Below are 21,702 nucleotides of genomic sequence, written 5' to 3' on the forward strand. Positions count from 1 at the left end.
GAAGGGGGCAAACACTTTTTCACATCACTGTAAATCAACCACTCGATTTTTCTGTTGTGTAGCACAAAATGGAAATATAGAAAAGTACAAGTATTTCAAAATTGCACTGCACAGTATCTGAGTAAATGCATTTATTTACATTCCACCACTGGACTTAATTTAGCATTACTGGCAAGAAAGTGTTCGACAGACTAAACATGCAATTTTAAGACATTACTTTGGGCTTTGTCATTTTTTTTTTCTGTTGACAATCAAGAGCATATTAATAAACAGGTCCCGCAACTCCACTCCAACATCGTTTGTGTATTCCTCAAACGTTTTCAGCTACATTGCCTTCATTAGGATGGGGAAAGCAATGTAGTGTAGCTGAAAATGTTTGGGGAATAAACATATTGGAGAAAAGCTTATTAATTAGATTTTTATGGATTTGCATCAGTTGTGATCACAATGGTCTGCTATTTTCTGTGTGTTCTTAGAATCAGAAATTACATTTTTCAGACTAAAGAACTGAGGAAAGTATTGTAAAGATTGACAGATTAATCTATAAAGAAAATGTCTGTCAGTTGCAGCACCTGATGAAGCAGACACTGGAGTGTTTCTTAAGAAGGAATGTGTTTTTCACTGTCATCCTTGTGCTCATTGGCACATTTTAGCTGGAGATTCAGACAGTTCACGCTGCATTGCAAATTAGAACGAGCAGCCAGTCCCAACCCCCGCTCCCACACACACACATATGTCCAATCACATGCATTTATACTGTATGTAAGATGCATGATATGCAAATGTGGCTGCATGTTGGGATTCACATCGTTGTGCACTTGTTTGTGGATAAATGGTCAAAAGCAGTTGTCAGTTTACTGAATATACACTCAAGCATTTGCAGAGAGACACTGCAATAAAGAGACACACTGACAATATGACATGGGCAAGCACACTCTATCCATTTCCACAGTCGACTTAACCCTCCATTTATTGTTTCTCATATGTCACATCTGTCTCCTCATCAGTTTTATTGTCTCTTTGTGTTCGCTACCCTCAAATAGGAATACGTTACCCCTCTTTCTGTCTCTAAGCATCCCTCAGCCTCCCTTCCTCCACTCTCAGTCTCCGTCTTCCTTCCTCTCTTTCTGCTCTCTAGCGTGCCCTTGCTCTCCATCTACCTTCCTCTCTCCTTCCTTCTTTGCCTCCCTCTCTCCTCCTCCTTCCTATTTCCTCCTCCTCCTCCCGCTGCACTCTCGACTCGCTCTCATTCCCCCTCGCTCACTCACTCGGGCAGCATCCTCCCCTCTCCACTTCTACCTTCACACTCACCTCTTCGCGCCTCCCTCTCGCCGCTCCTCTTGCCTCCTTCCTCTCCGTCACCTACTAACACATATCATCTGTGGCATCTCCCCCCCCACCCGTCTGTTGTCTCCCTCTCCCTCCACTCTCTCCTCTCCATCTCTTCCATTGCTCCCTCCTTCTCACATACTCAACCTTGCTGTCTCGCACAAACTCACGCGTACACACACTCATGCTGATTGGCACCCAAGGACAGAGCACCCTCTCTCCCAAACCGGCGACCAGGCGGTTTGCTCGTGTGGCCAGGCTTCTTGACACTGAGCTCAGCTGAGGAAGAGGACAAGGAAGAGGCCATGGAGCACAGCCACATCTTCCCTGTTTTTTCCCCAAATGGGAGCACCTGGAGCCCGGGGCAGCATCCCTCTGAGGTTGTCCAAGGATGCCCTCTCGGACCACTGCCTGTAATCTACTACAGCGTCCTGCTCTGTCTTGGCCTGCCAGGTAAGAGATGTGCACATGGGTGTGTGTTTTACATGTGTGTGTCTAATCACATGCACGTCTCATTCTGTGGTAATTTGCTCATATTTGTGATTAGAGCCTGCATCGGTGGGCTGCAGCAGTCACGCTTTGCATCTTGATTTGTTGTGCACTTGTCTGCAGGTTTGAGTGAGTGTGTGTCGTGCACAGCTGCTCCAGAGTCACTCTTTGCACGCGCGCACACACACACACACACACACACACACACACACACACACACACACACACACACACACTGTTGATTTGTCTCTCTGACCTTCTGGAAATCACTTGTGCATGCGTACGTTTTCTGTACGCATTTGTCTGTGCTTCTGCCTGCCTGGAGTTGTTATAGATGTATAGTATGTGTGCATGATATTATGTGAACACTGACCTCGGGGACAAGTGTGTGTTACATGGCTCCTCTTGTCTTTACCATTGACTGATTAGTACGCTCACAGTTATTGTCAGACCCATTTACTACCTCTGTCCCACTGCGTGATCTATGAGCGCTGACCTAGTCTCATATAGGGAGGCAAAGTGGTGGGTGCATATAAATGTGTGTATATGAGTGTGTGTGTGTGTGAGACAGAGACAGAAAACCTGGAGGTCAGATGAAAGAGGAAAGGTGCTGATGCCTAATCAGAGATTGGGGTTCAGATGTTGAAAGCCCTCTGGACTGTCAGATACACATCCACTCTGAATCAGCCCATCACCAAAATGCTGGACTCATTCTGTGGTCAAATAACATAAAGGATAAATCAGGGGTTTTACTATTTAACCCTAATTTTAAAGTGAGATTTATTTAGAGATTTGATATGAAATTAGCCCACAGTTTATGCCTTTGTTTGAATACAATCAGTGGCTTTTATTGTCTTCAATATATCTTCTTAAGCTCTGTACCCCTTTACCTTGATAAAGATTGGGAGTGAGATGTTATCAACAACCTAAGCTGTTCTGGTTCAAAACAAATCTGCAATGCAAAGTGAAAAGCTTTTGTATGCCAAGACTGCAGTTGCTCCACAGATTTGCAGTCTTGTAAAAGTACAAGTCTTTCTCTTTCTGATCAAATCTTGTCTAATTATTTCTCCCGGATGGCAAATCAAGTCTCGCACAAGCAATTCTCTCTGCTGTCATGTCAAGTTTCTCCTCAGATTGGCCTGCAGAAGTTTTATTCGATTCTGCTGCTGCTGCTGAGTTTCATCTTTACAAATGTGATTGAGCCTGTTTGTTTAATCACTGAGTAACAATAACCTGAGAGTGTAATGCAATCTTACAATAGTTGTCTGAATTAATGGCAGAGTTGAGTGCGGCGGGGCTGATACTTTGCAGCAGCCGAGTTCGACTTATTCAATCATTATGACACAGCTCGTTCCGCTCAAGCTGAATCATGAATGTTTCATGAGCGCGGCATGTGTGAGTAGTAGCGGTGTGACCTACAGACCCACACGTATTTTACACTCTGGAATGGAGTCTGTTACCTTGATTACCAGCCAGTGTTTCATTAGTTAACAGCAACAGGGCTTTGCGGAGGCGTCGTCGCGTCTGTACGGTTTCTCACAGACTTTGACCTATAAGCTGCAGACGGAGAGGGGTCACATCAAGAGCACAGATTTGAGGGTGAAAAAGCAGGATGAAGGACTGTGATGAGAAAAGGATTACACAAGTCAAGTGGTGGGAAATGATTACTGTTTGAACTCAGGAAATGATGAACCGAAAGCTTGGGATGAACAGGGGGGAGTACAAAGAAGACAAGGACACCCAGAAGAAGAAGAAGAAAAGTGGCGTTAAGAGAAAGAGAGATCAGAGCAGTAATAGAGAGAGAGAGAGATTAATAACAGCAGAGCCAGTGAAGTAGCACCTTTTGAGCACAGAGTGGGGGAGCCACAGACGACGGAGCTGAGACGAATCTCCACATTTTAATTAATCGCTTACTCGCTCTCTCTCTTTTTCTCTCTGCTCACTATACCACACTGCTTGAGACAGAACAGACGTGTGCTGACATAGCAAACAGCACAATGAAGGAGTCGGTTCTTTACCTCAGTCTTTGACATGCTGGGATTACAGAAGTGAGGCCTGCTCTTTGTACAGTACAGTGTGTCTCAAAGCACTCACTGCTAAGACACGGTCGCGGTCTGGGAGGCTGATGAGCGATTGTGTGCGATATAACTGGATGTGAAGCTGCTCTGAATATCCGGACGAAGACAGTTGCTTTCATGTGTTGTTGTTTGAGCTGAACATTTCTCTACACGATCAGTTTTTCATGATGGTGTTTATAGACTTTTACCTGCACACATACTTTTTAAATTCCACCTGCTCAGCCTTGAGGTCGCTGTTGATGCCTGAATATCACCTAAAGATGTCTGCATTTGAACAAATTGCAAATGTGTTTATGTTAATAAAATGTCTGCGCTCAAAGATAGTGCAGCAGGGCACAAAGAGGATTAAATTAAATTCTATTGTATTCTGTTTAATAATTATAAATTTGTAATTATTATTGAATTAGTAATCAGGCTCCCATAAAAGACAAATTTTACCAAAACTTGCATCAGTGGAGAAGAGGTAGAAAGAAGCATAAACTGTAAACACTGACGTACAAGTACCTTACAATTATTATTACTTATTACTTATTATACTTATGCATAGTAGTTGAGTCATTGTACTTACTTTCAACCACTTCAGTTTACAGCCTGTGCACACATTTGAGCAAGGAAGTTCATTTTTGACCTTGGAAACAGTGAGCCTTTCGTAACAAGAAAAACAAGACCATCAGTCGTGTGCACTTAAACAGTTGTTTAAGTTGAACTGACAAAGATTTCTAGCAAACGGGGGAAGTAGAGTGACAGTCAGGATTCCGTCTAAATATGGCGCAGATTTTAACCGAATTTCCAAAAAACTGGCAAAAGAAAATAAGAATTGATGCACGTTTCCATTCTATACCTTTATGCGAATATTAGGAGTTGGGCACATCAAGATAAGCAGTTGGTGGTGCTAATTCTCCAGTCGGGTGCCATTAGACCATTGCAGCAGACGATGCAGAACAAGATGACATAATTGAAAGAGTACCTGTCAAACAGTCACCGCAAACGGCATAAAATCATGAAGAAAACTTGATGGAAATATGGCATTTATATTTAATTCATGTATTGATTAAAGGAGCATTACAGTCTCCTCATTGCTCCACACAGATCTGATGTTTTCATCTGTTGCCATCTTCCGTCTCTTCAGTGGAAGCTTGAGTGACACAAGTCACATGCTTCATGTACGTCATGATTTATTTGCTAAGTTTGTTTCCATTGCAACTTGTTGCATTTTGTTTTTATCGATACATCAACTTTTCCACCTCACCCAAGTATAAAATCGTTTTTTCAAATATTTTGAATTTTTGGGGGAATGTCCAGCACTTCCACTCAGGTTTTTTCATTCACAAATTGAAGATGTGCATAAAAATAGGTGGATGGAAACACACTTATTGCGATATATCCACAAATCTGCAGAGGAAGGTCAGGGGGGTTAAATGAGCCAACAAAACGTTGGACTTTGACATGGGAGACAGCTGTTCGTGCTCCTACCGACACTCAATGTTGGTTTCTTTTAGCTATGACAACAATCATTCCCTAACTTAAACCAAGTGATTATTAATGTAACCATGACGACAAGCAATTTTTAGCCCAAACCTCAATGTTTCCATAACCTTAACCAAGTTGTTTTTGTGCCTAAACCTAACCAAAACTTAACTGTCAGATACCACTATTATTTTTTAAATGGTGATTTGTTACAGTTTTGGAAGGCACTGGCAAATGATGCTGATGTATATGTGTCATTCTGGAGGGCAGTTACAAAAGTTAGATGAGGTATTTTGTCATATAACTTGGAGGATTTGTTGGAAACGGTATGTGCAACTAAGTAATCAAATGTCTATTCTAGCTTTTTCAGTGCTTGCAACCACGAATAAAACTGGCTCAGGAGTCATGACGTACTCTAAAGCTGGGCTCACAACTACAGGAGTTTTGGGCCAATTTATCCCCGTTTCAACCCTCCCGACAATCGGACGCGAAATCTGGTCTGGGACTGCGGTCGGTACCAATGTTCAGCCCAGATTATCTGGTAGTGTGAGGGGTTTACAGATCCAGTCTTAAGCCTCCCGACCTGCTCACAGACTCATCGGGGTCGCCCTGATTATATCAAACATGTTAGATATTTAGGATTTAAAATCTGGGTGATTACGTCAGTACTTCCGAGCGGGACCTCAATAGCCAATGAGAGAAACAGAAGCGTTACAAGCCCGGAGCAGCTGATGGTGTTGCCAAGCAATGGTAAACATTCTAACCCTTGAGGCTTACGTTAGCTAGCATACTACTGTTGCCAGATATTAAAACTGACCTCTCGTTCTCCATGTTGACTGCATCTCGTTTTCTCATCCAGACTGGTGCCTTTTGTTTTTACTCACTGCAAATCCTTACTACAGCAAGTTGTTGCACCACGTCAGTCTCCGCTTTGTCTACATCTGGTTCCCCATGAGATCACGTGAGGCAGGGCATCGCTCCCTCTGGCACGATAATCTTAATAATATCCTGTAGCGTGTGATGTGCCATTATTTTCCAATCTTGTAGTGTGAGCATGTTTGAGATAGAGAGAAGAACCTCCTTATGTGCGTGATCCTAAAACTCCTGAAGTGTGAGCCCAGCTTAAGCGTGGAACGCTGAATATGTGACAACAAGTGATTGTGTAGTGGGGAGATTTGTGCAAATTGTGTTTTCAGGTACATCCTGCGAGGCTCTTAGAGAATCCCTCATCCACCTGTGCACACGAACATGCATGTGCTCACGTACTCCACAGTTTGTTGGTGTGCTCCTTCCCTCTTCCTTGAAGCATCTCACAGTTTGTGTGGCTGTTCAACAGGTAGCAGTGTGACTGGCACACGTGCGAGTCACACTCGCACATCTCCTCTCACTCCCACTTATCCACCCACCCCAGGGGAAAAGGTCGGGGATGTTCGGCGCTAACAGCCCCCTGTTCCGTGTAGCAGTGTAGGCCAGGTGTCAGCCGCTACTTAATGAAGAGATGCGCCTCATTGATTTTCAGTTTGGTCTATTGTTCTGTCAATCTGCACCAGCGACAGGGCATCTGTGGTGGGATGGGGGCTTGTTAATAGATACTATCACTCTAAACGCGGTGTTTGAGATTAGGAGGTGTATAGGTTTGTGTTGAAGCATGGACAGTCGGGGAAAAGATAGTGACTACTTCAGTAAATCAAAAGGAAGAAGGTTGAGATTTTGAGCTCTGGTTTGTCTCCATTCTGCATTTTGGGAAAGGAGAGGAAGGGAGGGGGAGAGAAGTGGTGAGTATGTCAGCTTGTCATGGGGGAGACGAGCCAGAGAGGGTGCGGGAGGACAGAGGAGGCAAGAGACGAGGGAGGTGTTGTTTGAGGCAATAAATCATAGATGTGTTTGATGCGATGACAGAGCTCACTTTGTTTGACCAGCTGACAACAAAACGTTGTCAATGCTGCTTAAAACACCGTAAACCCAAATCCTTGCAGGTTGTTCACCATTCTTTGGACACCAGTAATCAATCTGAGGATGATCATAGTGCTGTGCTGTTTTGTCTTCCTCCTCGTCTTCCATCCATTTACCCTTCTTCCCTTCTCTCCTTTACCCTCTATCTCTAACTAACTTTCAACTTTCAGGTTTTTTCCGAAACTGAAACCTCATAAAAACCACTTGGCGAGCATCCAAGGGCACATGATAATTGCATTGTTTACGAACTCTTTAAACATGCTGAGCTGAGTTTGTCAATCTGCAAAGCCACATCACAGACAGCAGCCGTGATGTAAGGACAGTCATCTCCACCAAACTTTGACTCACTGGCCGGTCTGTAAAATGAATGGCTGTAGAGGTGAGTAGAGGCAGAGTACTGCAGTAGCATCAATATCATTAGCAGCAAGCAGAGCCTCTTTCTCTTAATATGGCCATTAAACTTAAATATGCTGTTTCAATATATCTCTTTTTCTCATTCTTGTTCTATCTTCTTTATTGCATCTTTCTTTTTCTTATGAGCTTCTTCCCAATTAACTCTCAGATCACACATCAGGCTTGTGCTCACAATAAAATGTGTTTGATTAATATTACCACATTTGCATGACATTACAAGTCTGCTTTTCAATGCAAATTAGCAACAAGAAGGATTTTACTTGATGGGAACATCAGCGCTTTTTTCTTCATTTTAAACAGAGTTCCGGTTTTAAAACATGTCAGTAAAATCACATTTTTATTTTCAATGTATCAGGGTTTTTATTTTTTTTGTGGCTTTGTAGCAGGGATGAGCTCCTGGTTTCTGTTCTGGGGAATTAAGGAATCGCCCTGCTTTATGTCTGGTCTGACACTTAGAGAAGACAAAAGGGAAATGGTTGTCATCAGGAACAAAGTGCGTGTGACCTTTGAAGCAAGCTTTGATATTCACCCCCCTCTCTGTCTCTCGCCTCTCTTCCTTTCCACCCACCACCTCTGCTCTCCTCTATACCTCTCTCTCTTATTCTGTCTTTCCATCTAACCCCCCTTCATTCCCTCTAAATTACTTGCTCTCTTTTTTAATTCTCTGTGACCTTCCTCAGACCACACGTTCCTTCACCCTCCATCTATCTCCTCATCCCTCTCTTCTTCTCTCCTCTAGTTTTATTAGTTACTAGTTTTATCTCCGGATAAGCTGTCAAAGCCAAACCTCAATTTCCTCCAAATGACAAAAAAAAATCCTTAATTGCAATGATCACTTTCATTCTCTTTTTTTGGAACATAATTTCCTTTTTACAGTGTTCTGTGTGTTATATGAGGCCCATGAGAAAGTCTAATGACTAGCATACAGGGAGGTGGCAGCATCTCATGTTTTGCCACCGGTTTCAGGGGGTTAAGCGGTGCAGTGTCGTTTGTCGACAGCCAGTCTGAACATGTCCCTTTAGTGGTAGGATGAGTCAGCCTCGTTACACACCTCAGGGAGCACGTTGTGCCTTCTTTTTTCCCGCTAAACAACGTCAATGGCCCTCGTTATATTAGAGGAGCAGCAGGGGAGAAAAGCACTCCCACAAATATAGACCGAAGGGGTCACCCATGCAAACATACACACACACACACACACACAAGCAAATGTAGACAGACAGACATACACACAGCAGCCCATTATCTGTCCTACTGGTCATTCTAATCTCCTCTCAGCTGGAGACACTCATTTTTCCCTGCAAAGAGAAAGAAAAAATGGATGGGGGAAATTTTGCAGTCCAGGCATGAGATGCACATGTCCCTGTATGCAAGTGTAGCATATGCCTCCTGCATGTTACATTAAATACATAATTTGAGCTTTAAATGGTTACTATGTCTAATAGCAAAATCTTGCAATGCAGAATTAAATTTTCAGGAATTTTACCTTTATTTGATAGTTGTAAGGTGTAGCCTACATATTTGTGTTATTTTCATATTTTATTTGTTATTTTAGATTTCATATGTAATACTATAGGCTACACAGTATCCATGGTAATGACGTAGCTATGAAGTCCATCACTGGGGGAACAAGTCAGGCCGGGCTAGTATCCCCCAGGTGAGTGTGTAACTATTGATGAAAATCTAAATAATGAAATCTATATTATCTATGTGGACTCATCCATCTGTATCAGTGGTGTTTTTGTGTATTTTGTAATAGAAGTCTTTGATCTTGGTCAAGGTTAGACCGCTGGCCCTATAACTTGTCCATTAATGGTTACTGAGCTTGGCTACAGAAATAATTTATTAGTATCGTAAGTTTCCTTTGATCATGATTTTCTTTTATACTGAATAGTTTTACTGAGACCGGGCTTGTATCCCCCAGATCCTAAAGTGCTTGTATGCAATAAACAAATTATTATTGAATCGACATCAAAGCTGTCTCTTCATTGGAGTCAACTAGATTAGCTAACTGTCAGCTGTTTGTCCACCACCATCATCAAAACAGAACGCAGAGACTGTTGGCTGTCACCACTATCAGCGATATAAAGATATCAACGAATATATATAAACTGTGTATAGATAGACAGAGAAGATTTCCCCCTGTTACACCTGTTCCCCTTGCCTCTGTGTATGTCTCTCTGTTCCGTGTGAGAATGAGTGTGCATCCCTCCAACTCGTCTGTCCCAGTCCCCACTGAGACCTGAGCCCTGCATGTGCCACCTCATACCAACAGAATGGCAAGCAGATCCATCCGGCTCCAGCTCCCCCTTCCCCTCCCAAGCTGCCGGCCCCCAAGACAACGTAAAGAGCAGGAGTCAATTGAAATGAATGGGCAAACCAGTGCAAGCCGGCTAGAGCTAAATAGAAATGTCAAGCTCGCCACAGATGCCTTTTGTTTGTCTGTAGAAGGCCCCGTCTCACTGGGGAGCCCAAACAGAATAATACCCAGCCGGTGACAGTCAACACCTCACTGTTTCCATTTCATGTCACCCCTCTCTGTTTAGCAGTATGTGGACAGAAAAAGAGGGAAAGTGAGAGAATCGACGGGCAGAGGTACAATAGAGAAAGTGAGGCGATGGATTAAAAGTGAGGTATACTGTGCAGGATTTGTAATGGGTCTCCATCAAGAAATTTTTGAGCAGCTCAGAGCTGAGCAGCAAACTTTTCCTGACAAAACACAGACACTGATAAGATCCCTCCTCTTGGATAAACTGGTATGGGAAACTATGTGTACTAAGAGTCAGTATGACCAGACAAAGACAAAAGAGGTTGTTGAAACAAGCAGTAGGTCAAAACAACAAAACAATAAAACAACATAAAATTGAGTAGCTCAACAGATGAGCAGCAGATCAGAGTTTTTATACATTTGTTTATTCCACAATGACCTTTCAAGGAGGTTCATGGACATAGTTACACATGTAAGAAAACAGAAGGGCTGCATCTATCAAAGATTTTATTATTAATTAATCGGCCAATCATTTTTCTCAATAGTTTTTCTCTGACAAATTTCAAAAATAATTAAATATACCTATTATAGTTTCTCAAAGCCAAATATATCTTGAAATAGCTTGTTTTGGCTGACTAATAGTCCAAAACCCAAAGATATACAGTTTACTATCATATATGCAAATCCTCACTATTAAGAAGTAAGTGAATTTTTGCTTCAGAAATTGCTTTGAGAAATGCCTGAAATGAATTAAAATAGCTGCAGCTTAATCGACTATTCATCTATAGCACACAGCAACACTTGTTGCCCAAACTCAAACTTTGAAAAAATATAATACAATAAAGAAGACATCAGCAAACAAGCACACTCTGGTAAATATTCAATAGTACTTAAAGACAAAGAGTGAAATTAAAAACACATTTTCCCAGTTCTAATCCCATGTCTGTGTGTGTGTGGATTTCAGTTGGCAAAACCTTTGTTTACATTTTTAAAGAATGTAGTTGATGAATTTATTAATTCATTAATTCACTTCTCCGATTTGCACTCCTATAACGTCGGACTCATGGACAGTTTTTAAAAAAGGGTTTCAAATCGTTGCAGCAGAACCAAAGATATCGTCTTCTTTATTCCACACATTCTTCTTCCTTGTCAAAACCTGGCGCCTACATTACCCACAATGCAACTCAACCGGCAACAGTTTGGTTGGAGAAATTCGGGTGTGTTATGCTAGAAGCTACTAATGTAGCCTTGAGCCGACGCTGACTCAAGTGACATCACTTGAAGCAATTTATCAGACTTCGCGCAGCTCCCTCTGGAGCCACAAAAGGTTTTATAAAACTTTTTTCACATTTGAAGTAGTACTCCACAAGACCTGTAAACACACTTTGATCTGTAAAATTGGTGGAGTATCCCTTTAACTTTAATATTTTTACCAGTGAATACTTTTTCAAATGTAACAGTGCTTAGACATATCCTAATGTTTCTTTTATTGCTAATACTCAAACCAATACACAGTGATACGCGTCATTTTGATCTCCTATCAAACATAAAGTACACGGTCTTGGAACATGGTGAAATTATCACATTATGACCCCACATCTGAATTTGCACAGATTTGCTCTGTACACAGGGCTAAGCGAAAAAAAGATATTTTTCAAATACAAAATCTTAAACAAGCTGCAGTTATTACACTGAGAGTTATTAAAAACCGCATAATGTTTATTGTGAAGATCCATATCCTTGAGGTTAACCTAAAATTGGATGTATTCTGGATTGATTTGCTATCAGGTGGTGTAATCCAGCAGCCCTACATGTACACATATATTGGCTTGTTGAGCATCGTAAAATGCTTTGACATCTCATTCATGACTATTGATAGATTGTATGTTAATGTATTGGTGCATCCCTAATGATCTGTGTGTCTGTGTGTGCGTATGCATGTACAGACATGTGTTAATGTGTGTGCGTGTGTGTGTGTCTTCTGCTGCACATCCTCCAGTCTGGCTAGGACATCTTTAGTCATTATCTGGAGCCGGCTTTGTAATTTGTAATCAGCTGATACTGGCTGAGGCTGTGAAGTGTGATGTACCAGACTCAAAGCTGCCATATTTAATCCAATCCCAGATCTATTACTGCAGAGGGGGACAGGACCACAGAACACACACACACACACGCTGTATGAACAGTGATGGCTTCTAAGTGCATTGATGTCTCACTGATGCTGTGATGCAAATCAATGTCAGAGACATCTTCGTCTGAGGAAACAGATTGGACATGGCATAATGCTGCACCAGCACGTTTCACTAAATGGAGTTGGTTAGCAACTATAAAGAAAGGATGGATACATTATTGTGTGTATATGATTTTTAGTTTAGGTAATTGAACTAGTACAGCATCTTTGGATAAATTGGGAAAGTATTGATTTTCTCAAGTAATACCTCTGGATTTTACACTTCATGTCATAAATGTATTGAATGTTCTTAATGTACACGTGCTAGCACACTAGTGTCTCCTTGAAGAAATAGAAATGTCCAAATACTGTGTAAGGATTACTTTCATGAAATATCATACTGAAAACAGAATTCACATATCATTGCTTTCTGATGAAAACCATTTATTTAATTTAAGTGTCAAGATCAGCTTTTCAGGAACTAAGAAAATAATTTTGCACGTGGAAGTTAATTCTTCACTTTGGGATTAATATGTGTGACAAAATAATCTTAATTTAAGGTCCATTAAAAGTATACTGTGCAGTTTCTGGCCACTAGTAGCGCTATGTAGCAATATTTTTAAGAGTGGGTCTACATTTTGTTTTTATCTCCTGCATGGTGTTGTTGTCAGAAAGGAAGAAGAAGAGTGCTAGCAAGCAAACATGGATGTAACATTGTAAGTTTGAAATTCACTACTGCAATTCTTGGGAAAAAATGGTTTTGCAAATGTTTTATGAGGAAGGAAAAAAAGGTTTATTAGACCTTAAGAATACACACAATGCATTTTAGTGATAAAGTGAATGAAATGTTGTTTACTGTCTCCTCTAGGTTTGGAAAAGGTTTGAGCAGGCTCACAACCGTCAACCGTCTGAGATGACAGACATAACATGGGAATAATAATGCACGTGGTGGTGGTGGGGGAATAGGACAACAGCAAAAAAAAAGACGTTCAATTCAATTGCCAAACTGCAGTTCCACGTGAGAGGCAGACAGCTGTGCTCATCCTGTCTGATGCAGGCGCACAGAGGTTATGCTTTGGTAAAAGCAGCAGTGGGATAAATCACATTCAGGTCTTCCATGTTCTTTCTAGCACAAAATGAGAGAGTAGTGGTCCCCCTCCTGGGCTATTTCACTGCCCTGTAAAAGAAAGAGACAGAGTTGGAATAAATAAACAAAAGGTGGTGAGGGAACATTTTAATTTGGCAACATGGAAGAGAAGGTATAAAGGTGTATGTTGGAGATGAGGAGTGAAGATTGAAAAAGAGAGGCAGACAGGGAGAGATGGGGTGTCCTTGTGCTTTGTTTTAGGAGCTAAATTGCCGGTGGCAGGGTGGCAGGCAGTAGTGAACTCAGCAGATTGCGAAGGCTGTGATGCTGCACGTTGCCCTCCTGTTTTTGTTGAGGCTTTACTCTTTATTAGAGATAACAATTTGGCCAAAGGCAGAGGCAGGTGCTGCTGGAATTACACAGCAGGTGTAGATAAAGGGGGGAAATGGGAAGGGAGCAATAAACAGGGGAAGGATTACAGAGTAGGAGAGGAGCTGGTTGAACATGGCAAATACTGACTGCTTTGGGGATGATAACAGATTCGATTTTGCACATAGTAGGCTGAAACTAAAAGAAAATGTGATAGGGGGCAAAGATGCTTGGTAGCTATGGTGGTATCCTTATCCTAATCTTTGTGTTTGTATATTGTATTGTGTGTTTGTGTTAGTGCAGTTACATTTGTGTGTTGGCCAAACAACTCTATTGCTGTCATGTTTTGCTGGATGAGTGTTGCCCCTTTTCAATTGCCTGCTCACTAACACAACATTTTTATGTTTCCTTCCCTGCCCTGACCTGTGCCCATTCCTTTTCCAATCTCATCATACTTTCATTTCCCTATTTCCTCCACCTATCTACTTTCAATCACCTTCCTGCATCCTTCCTCCTCTCCTTCCTCCTCCTAGCTAACATCCTGACAGTGGTCATCCTGTCCCAGCTGGTGCTGCGTCGTCAGAAGTCCTCCTACAACTATCTCCTGGCTCTGGCAGCCGCCGACATCCTAGTCCTGCTCCTCATTGTTTTTGTCGACTTCATATTGGAGGATTTTATCTTGGGCACGCCGCTGCCTCCGTCACTAAACAATGCAGTGCAGGTTCTGGAGTTCTCCTCCATCCACACCTCCATCTGGATCACCGTGCCTCTCACCATCGACCGTTACATCGCTGTTTGCCACCCGCTGCGCTACCATACGGTCTCCTACCCGGCCCGCACACGAAGGGTGATATTTGCTGTGTATATTGGGTGCTTGCTCTCTGCAGCTCCTTATTACTGGTGGCCTGAGCTGTGGCACAGCCTTCCTGGGGTGGGCAGTGGTGGTGGAGGAGAGGGCAACAGGAGAACCGTGGCCCAGCATGTCCTAGTGTGGGCCCACTGCGCCACTGTCTACCTCCTCCCCTGCACTGTCTTCTTCTCCCTCAACGCCGTCATCGTCTGTAAGCTGCGCAGACGCCGCAGCTGTTTCCGTCTGCGTGGCTACTCTACCGGCAAGACCACTGCCATTCTCCTCGCCATCACCTCCATTTTTGCTGTTCTTTGGGCACCACGTACCCTCATGATCCTCTACCACTTCTACTCCTCTCCTCCAGCCTCACAAGGTGCCGGCCGACTGCTCCACATGCTCACTGATCTGGCGAACATGCTGGCCTTGCTCAACACCGGTGTCAACTTCTTCCTCTACTGCTTCATCAGCAAGCGTTTCCGGGGAATGGCGGCCAATGTGCTGCGAGCCTTGGTTCATTGCCGGAAACAGCCACCGCCGTTCTACGCCAGCCACAACTTTTCCATCACAAGCAGCCCCTGGATCTCACCAGCCAATTCCCACTGCATTAAGATGTTGGTGTACCAGTATGACAAAAATGGGAAGCCCATCTGTATTTCCTCTTGAGTCCTCAGCCACCAACAGCTGCCCCCACCCTCAATCGTTGGGGAGCATATTCAGGCTTTGTCTCCTTGGTGACCAGCTTTGCCCGCATGGGACTCTTTGAGGCTTGAAAATGTCAACACGCCCGGAGAGCACAGAGGTGACAGTTTAGCTAGCTTTGAGTGATAACAAAGTGGTAGGCTAGCAAGGTGGAAAAGCAAACAGCAGCTATTCACAGTATTCACAAAGCAGTATCCAGCATCAAATAGATGTTGATTGTTTCCTCCATGCAAAACATTAAGCTACTATAAGTGACTGACTGCTGATTCGGAGAGCGACTCCAGACTCACAGACTGATAAAGGGATATCACCACCATCTATCACTGACTTTTATGAGCCACCGTTTGTAACAGCGCTAAAGTATAAACTGGCAACTAGATGAATCCTTGATGAAGCATAAAATGCCTCGTGACATTGGTTTCTTTATGGACGCTCTCTGTTGCACACTGCCGCCAACGGTGAAGAGCTTTGAACAGCTGTGTCTTTGTCTGTTGGGAGTCATTTCCAGAAAGCAGAGATCCAGTCAGAGTCTGGTCACATCACACCTCAAGCGGTGATTCACTCAGGCAGAGCCACCAACGGTGTGTCCACTGCCCACATTTCTGACTGTCTCTCAAGCAATGTAAAACAGCGCTGTCATTTCCAGTTTAATATGCAGAGGAGTCTCAAAGGCATGTTAATTTGGGCGTTTATAAAATGAACAGCCCTCCCTGACTTTCCTTGTGTGTGCTGAGTTCATCCTAGCAGTGTGCAGGTCACCTAAAAGTCGGCACTCGCTATGGAAGAAAATCCCACATCCAAGCTCACAGATTGTCGTAGGACGAGTAGACCCTCTGCTTATTGTTGGTTAAATATTTATTAATGGTAGACTTGACTGTTATTGTAACTTCACAAAAATACAAGACAAAAAAAAGACTTGGGGTTGGTTTTGCTCCAAGGTGTCATTAATCTAGTAATCACATTTCCAATATTAGGAAGAGGAAATTTCTGCTATCAGTAGATAGTCCTCTATTAACTATTAATGGTCCTTGATGACTTACTGTTAGCCATTATCTGGATGAATATAATGAATGTAACATCTCTTTAACCCTTTAGCTTTCTGAGAGAATAAGAGTAAAAGAGAGAGAGATAGAGAGGACAGAAAAATCTGTTCCCCTTCCCTTCGGTTTGTTTTCCCTGTCCAAGGTTTTCTGTCCCATGATGCAGCAATGAGTTTGGTCTCAGGGCCACAGTGACACATTTCAGCTCTGCTCATTCTGCTGCTGGCTGATGGCAGTTCAGTAACATTTTACACTGAAACACAGTCACGTACATCAACTCTGTCTCAGTTCTGTCCTGCCCGGTAACAAACCATAAATGTGAACATGCACACACACACGCACACACACACACACACACACACACACACACGCTGCGCTGTATAGCCCACAGAAAGAGCACATTGAGATCAATGCACATCCATTCTCCAGACACCTTGGGGCATTAGCAGTGTTCATCTATCTAGCGAGAATGGAGCTGTGCCAAAGGGCAGATTTCTGCTAATACCTGCCTGGAGGGATCAGACACATCAAGCCCTTTTTTGAAGGCTTTAAATCTGATGAATGTTAGGAGTGTCTGTCATAGCTGATAAAGTCATGCCCTCCAAACTCTTGTTCGACACTCAAACGTCTGAGACACTTTACGGGGTGACTGCAGGTGTGTCGTTCTTTCTCTCACCATTGCAACTACAAAAAACTGGCTGCAGCTGAAAATCAGGGCAAGGGTTTCATGGTTTTTGCCATTTTTCACGTCATTTATAACACCATTTAACTCGTCAACTTCATTGCTGATATATGGGGACATGGTGACTTGGCAAGACATGGTTTAACAACTTTCGGGCAAGGAGCACCAGTGAGCACCAGCCTGTTTAAACAACTTACCAATTTATTGATATTATCTAAACCAGTTTTGAAATACAGTAGTACCTAGTTTTTTGGTTTTATAATTGGGTTTTCTTGAAGACTGTCTGGTGGCTTGTACTGTAATGCACATGTAAATAAGATGAATGGCAGTAGTATATGTTCATATGGTTTTAGACCAATATAATTACTGAACTGTTTGAGAGGCCAGGAGTGTCTCATAATGGATGTAGGTGATACAATATTCTTTCCATAGAAATAAGAAGTAATTAGTATAGAAGAGGTGCCATACTGAAACTGTCTGTAAAAGCTAAGATAAAAAGTAAACAAGCAATGAACAAAACCATAAAGCACATAAAAGATAGATTTGATTAATTAAGAAGTCCTCATTCTACAAGTGTTGTTGGTGTTTTGACCCTTTAAGACTGCTGTCCCTTCTCCTCACAAGTAAGTAAAGTTTTGGCCAAACCCCCACTCTGTGTTGCAATGCAAAGTGTAAAGTGTTGTAAAAGATCTCAGCAATATAATTGTTGAATAACTCAGATCAAATAAGAATTATGGCCAAAACAACATAGCTCTTCATTGTTCCTGTAAAAAAGTGAAATCTCCTTCCATTTCCAGTCAGAGCTACACTAAAAACAAGTGATGTATTTGCACCGATCCTAACTGTTGACTTATGTGACAGTCTCTCCAATTTATTTTCCCATCAAAAATGACTTTAACCAGATTAAATATAATTCTCCAACTTCCAAACTCTGCCTTTTTCAGTTCAGTTGTGCACTCAGGCCATAACTGGCTACTCCACTCTCAATTCCCATTTCTTTGTTCCTCGATAAATTGATTTTCTTCAAACTTGCAAAGCGAATGAGGGAGCACCGATTGCCACTTGCTCCTCACCTCCCTCACACTGTACTCCTCCCACTCATCCCTCTTTCCTCCCACTTTATGTCAAATGCACTCGTTCAAAGTTAATTTCACAAGTGTCCTTTTTACTCGTTGACTGATTACCTTGAAATCTTTTGTGCTTCATGTGCACACTGAGCATATCACGCTCATCAGAAAATAGATCCATGTAGTTAGGGGCCTTGAGTTGACGGTGATGGATGCTGGGAATTATGTGATGGAGATAAACGACTAGAGGGTCGATAACCAGTAATCACTCAGCGAGCTCCTTGACTCCCAGTCCATTAAAGTCATGCTCAGCAGGACGTCACATTAGTGTAAAGGCACTAAAATATGCGCTTTAATCCTAATCAATATAGCCTAATGATCAGACTGCAATCATTAAGAAAGTGAGATCACATAAAATGATTTGGGCTTCAGTCTGAGGAGCTCATGCCAGATCAATGTTGCCATGACATTCATTTCACGTGTTAGCCCCATGCAGTGTTTCAGCCATGTTAATGTGACATTTGTGCGAGAACCAGTGCCTCATTCCCGAGGCCTCCAAGGAATGAGGCTGGCATGCTGGGAAAGCAAAACGAAATGGATGAGTGGGGGGACTTGAAAGAGTGTCACATGCAGGTGTCCCTTCGCCTCCCACGTGAGGCACTTTGGAGCAGGTGGGAGGGTGTGTCTGTGTGTGTGTTTGTGTGTGTGTGTGTGTGTGTGTGTGTGGTGGTGGTGGGGGGTTAAGCCAAGAAATCTTCCTCATCATGAGAAAGAAAAAACGCCCAGGATTTATATTTTCTTTAGCCAGATATTAAAAAGATAACCAAACATAAATCAATCAGTGGATAAAATTATATTTTCTCTCTCACACATCCTCTGCTTCCTCTCCGTGTCTCTCTCTACCTGCTCAGTTCTACAGTGTGTGTGTGTGTGTGTGTGCGAGTGTGTGTACATAATGTCTGTGTTAGACAGAGAGAAGCTTTAAAAAGTGTTTGTGCCATAGGACCTGTAATGTATGAAATAAAATATGTATTTATACTCAATCATGATAAATATAATTACATACAGCACAATATTATAACAGATATATCCATGAATGTACAACTGACGCTTCTGGCATCTTTGATGGTATTTTTCTGACTGTGATTTTCTACACAACGACCTTTTTTGAGCAGTCTTTTACCTTTCTCCATGGCAGTGTTTCAAAACTGTGTTTTTTGATTGTACTGGAGTGACTATAGGCTTGCATAATTCAGTTTGTTTCTCCTAATGAGTGTATTGACTGTATAAAGAGTACTATACTGTGCTGTGAGAAAGTATGCAGAAACGTATTGGCTGATATCAATATTTTTGATTAAACAAATAAAGAACAGTAGCTCTGAGGATTCAGATTTAGTGCCGCTGAGGATCTGTGTCTTTTTTTCTGCACGTAAGATCACACTCTAAACTCAAAGAAAGAGTCAGTGCTGTACTCAACCACAAACACACACACTAACATATTTAAAGGAAATAAAGAAAATATAGGCAGGTAAACTTCCGCAACTCATATTTAGCAGTGTCTTGTTTGTATTTTGGGCATGTCTGTGTTTAGTACATCACTTTACTGATTTCAGCACCAACACAATGTTCTGTCTCACTGGAAGATCTGGTGGTTCAGTACTAATGAATGCATATGGGGAGCTTTATTTCAGAAAAGAAAATCACAAATTGCTGGGATTTAACTAAAAAATCTCTACACTTTGTTTTAGCGCTGTGCCAGCGCTGGAGAAAGGTCTGGCTGAAACCATTATCATTCTGATAGAGGGGAAAGACACACTCTGGCTTGTCTGTATTAGGATAATTCTGACTGAAACAGTCGGCCAATGGCAGACTTATACCCACTGCTTTCTGTGAGTCAGACTACCAGCCACTAGATGTATTATTAGAGCTGGATGCGGTGGCGCCGCTCAGCCTTCCTGCCAATTTTTTCCAGTGACCACTCGCTGTATTGCAACGAAAAATTCCCCTGCGGCCCAAAAAGCATTTTCCCCATAGACGACCATTATAAAAAAGACGTCTGTAAAACTGTTGACAGGACACCTCAAACTGCAAACAAGGTCAATTATGACTCTTTCTATTATGAATTTTCGATCCATGGAGGTGTTATATTTGTGCCGTGTAAAGCGATTTAAAAATCCGTGATGTCATCACAATGTAAAGTCTACAGGCCGAGCGGAAGCTAGCAGGCGGGGCCAGTGGGAGAAACACTACTGCGCATATTCAGCAGGCTGCATACCCTGGAAGTAAACCCAGAAGCTAGAAACAATTTTTGGCATATGCACCAGGCGAGCAATTCATCTTGGACTGAATAGGCGTCATCTTAAGATCTGGTATCCAGTTCTAATAAGCAAAGGTATCAGGATGACGTAAACTGCTTCATTTCCCAAATTCTCACTTAGTTTAGTATATGCAACAGTTCAGATCACTGAGCAGGATACACAGAGGGGACACTAAACAAAGCTCTTACAACAGTGCTGGCTACGTTCACCAGCTGCCTGTGATCACAGCTTGTGTGCATCTGTTAGTGTGTTTCTTATAATTCAAAGGGATACACTGTACACTGCAGTGCAAAGGGATTTGTTGTTCCACAGCACCAACTCAACTGTAACAATCCGGGTGATAATCACAAGCTCTGACAGAAAGGAGAAAGTGTGTCCAATTGAAGTCTTGATAGCAGCGTTGAGTCAGCCGACACTTTGTCCCTGTCAACTTCAGGATAAGTGAGAAACAGAGAATAGTGCACATGAGAACAAACTCTTTCTCTCTCTCACACACACACACACACACACACGAAGACGCTATTTTATTAATCTATAATCACCTCTTATTGGAGTTAAAGCAACACAAGTGTATCAGCTTTTGAACTCCCCCGGTTACATCCGTAGGCACAGCCAATCACAGTCTTGCTCATATTCACAGTCTACCAATCGTCAACACACAGAGCTCACGACAAGCCAATTAACACCTCTCTCTCTGTCACACACACACACACACACACACAAAAACCCCCATTCCTGCCAAATACGGCTCACTGTTAACTGACATTTTCCTGCATAAACAATCAAGTCACAAGCAGCTGAACAAAAGGATCACTGTGTCTGTTTCAGTGAGACAACCTGCAACTGGCCTCTTTCAATAAATCAACACCGCCACATTGTATAAGCTGAGGTCACCGTGCTTTTTTCATCTATTCTGTAATGTATACTGTATACAGGTCTATGTAATAAATGTCCTGTCAGCCCTCGTGGGAAGCTTATGCAACAGACGAGGAGAGTCACGGGAAAAGAAAATGAGAGAATGAAGAGAGAAAGATGGAAAGACAGGGAGAAAAAAACAAAAGGAGTGTGTGTGTGTGTGCCTGTGCCTGTGCGTGTGTGCTTACTGCCAAGTCTTACGATTGTGTTGCTGCAGTGATAAAGATGGATGAGCCTGTCTGCTGCTGCTGTGATTGTGCTGCTGCTGATTGTGTGTGTGTGTGTGTGTG

General features: G+C 42.5%; 1 protein-coding gene across 1 annotated transcript; it reads left to right on the forward strand.

The window, feature by feature from the left end:
* Nucleotides 1-574: 574 nt before the first annotated feature.
* Nucleotides 575-19,585, forward strand: gpr139 (G protein-coupled receptor 139). Its single transcript, XM_044181756.1, has 2 exons — nucleotides 575-1,782; nucleotides 14,375-19,585. The coding sequence occupies exons 1-2, from the start codon at nucleotides 1,635-1,637 to the stop codon at nucleotides 15,352-15,354; spliced, it is 1,128 nt and encodes a 375-aa protein (XP_044037691.1). The 5' UTR covers nucleotides 575-1,634; the 3' UTR covers nucleotides 15,355-19,585.
* Nucleotides 19,586-21,702: the final 2,117 nt, after the last annotated feature.

This window comes from Siniperca chuatsi, linkage group LG21, assembly GCF_020085105.1.
Source record: "Siniperca chuatsi isolate FFG_IHB_CAS linkage group LG21, ASM2008510v1, whole genome shotgun sequence".
NCBI classification, from domain to species: domain Eukaryota; kingdom Metazoa; phylum Chordata; class Actinopteri; order Centrarchiformes; family Sinipercidae; genus Siniperca; species Siniperca chuatsi.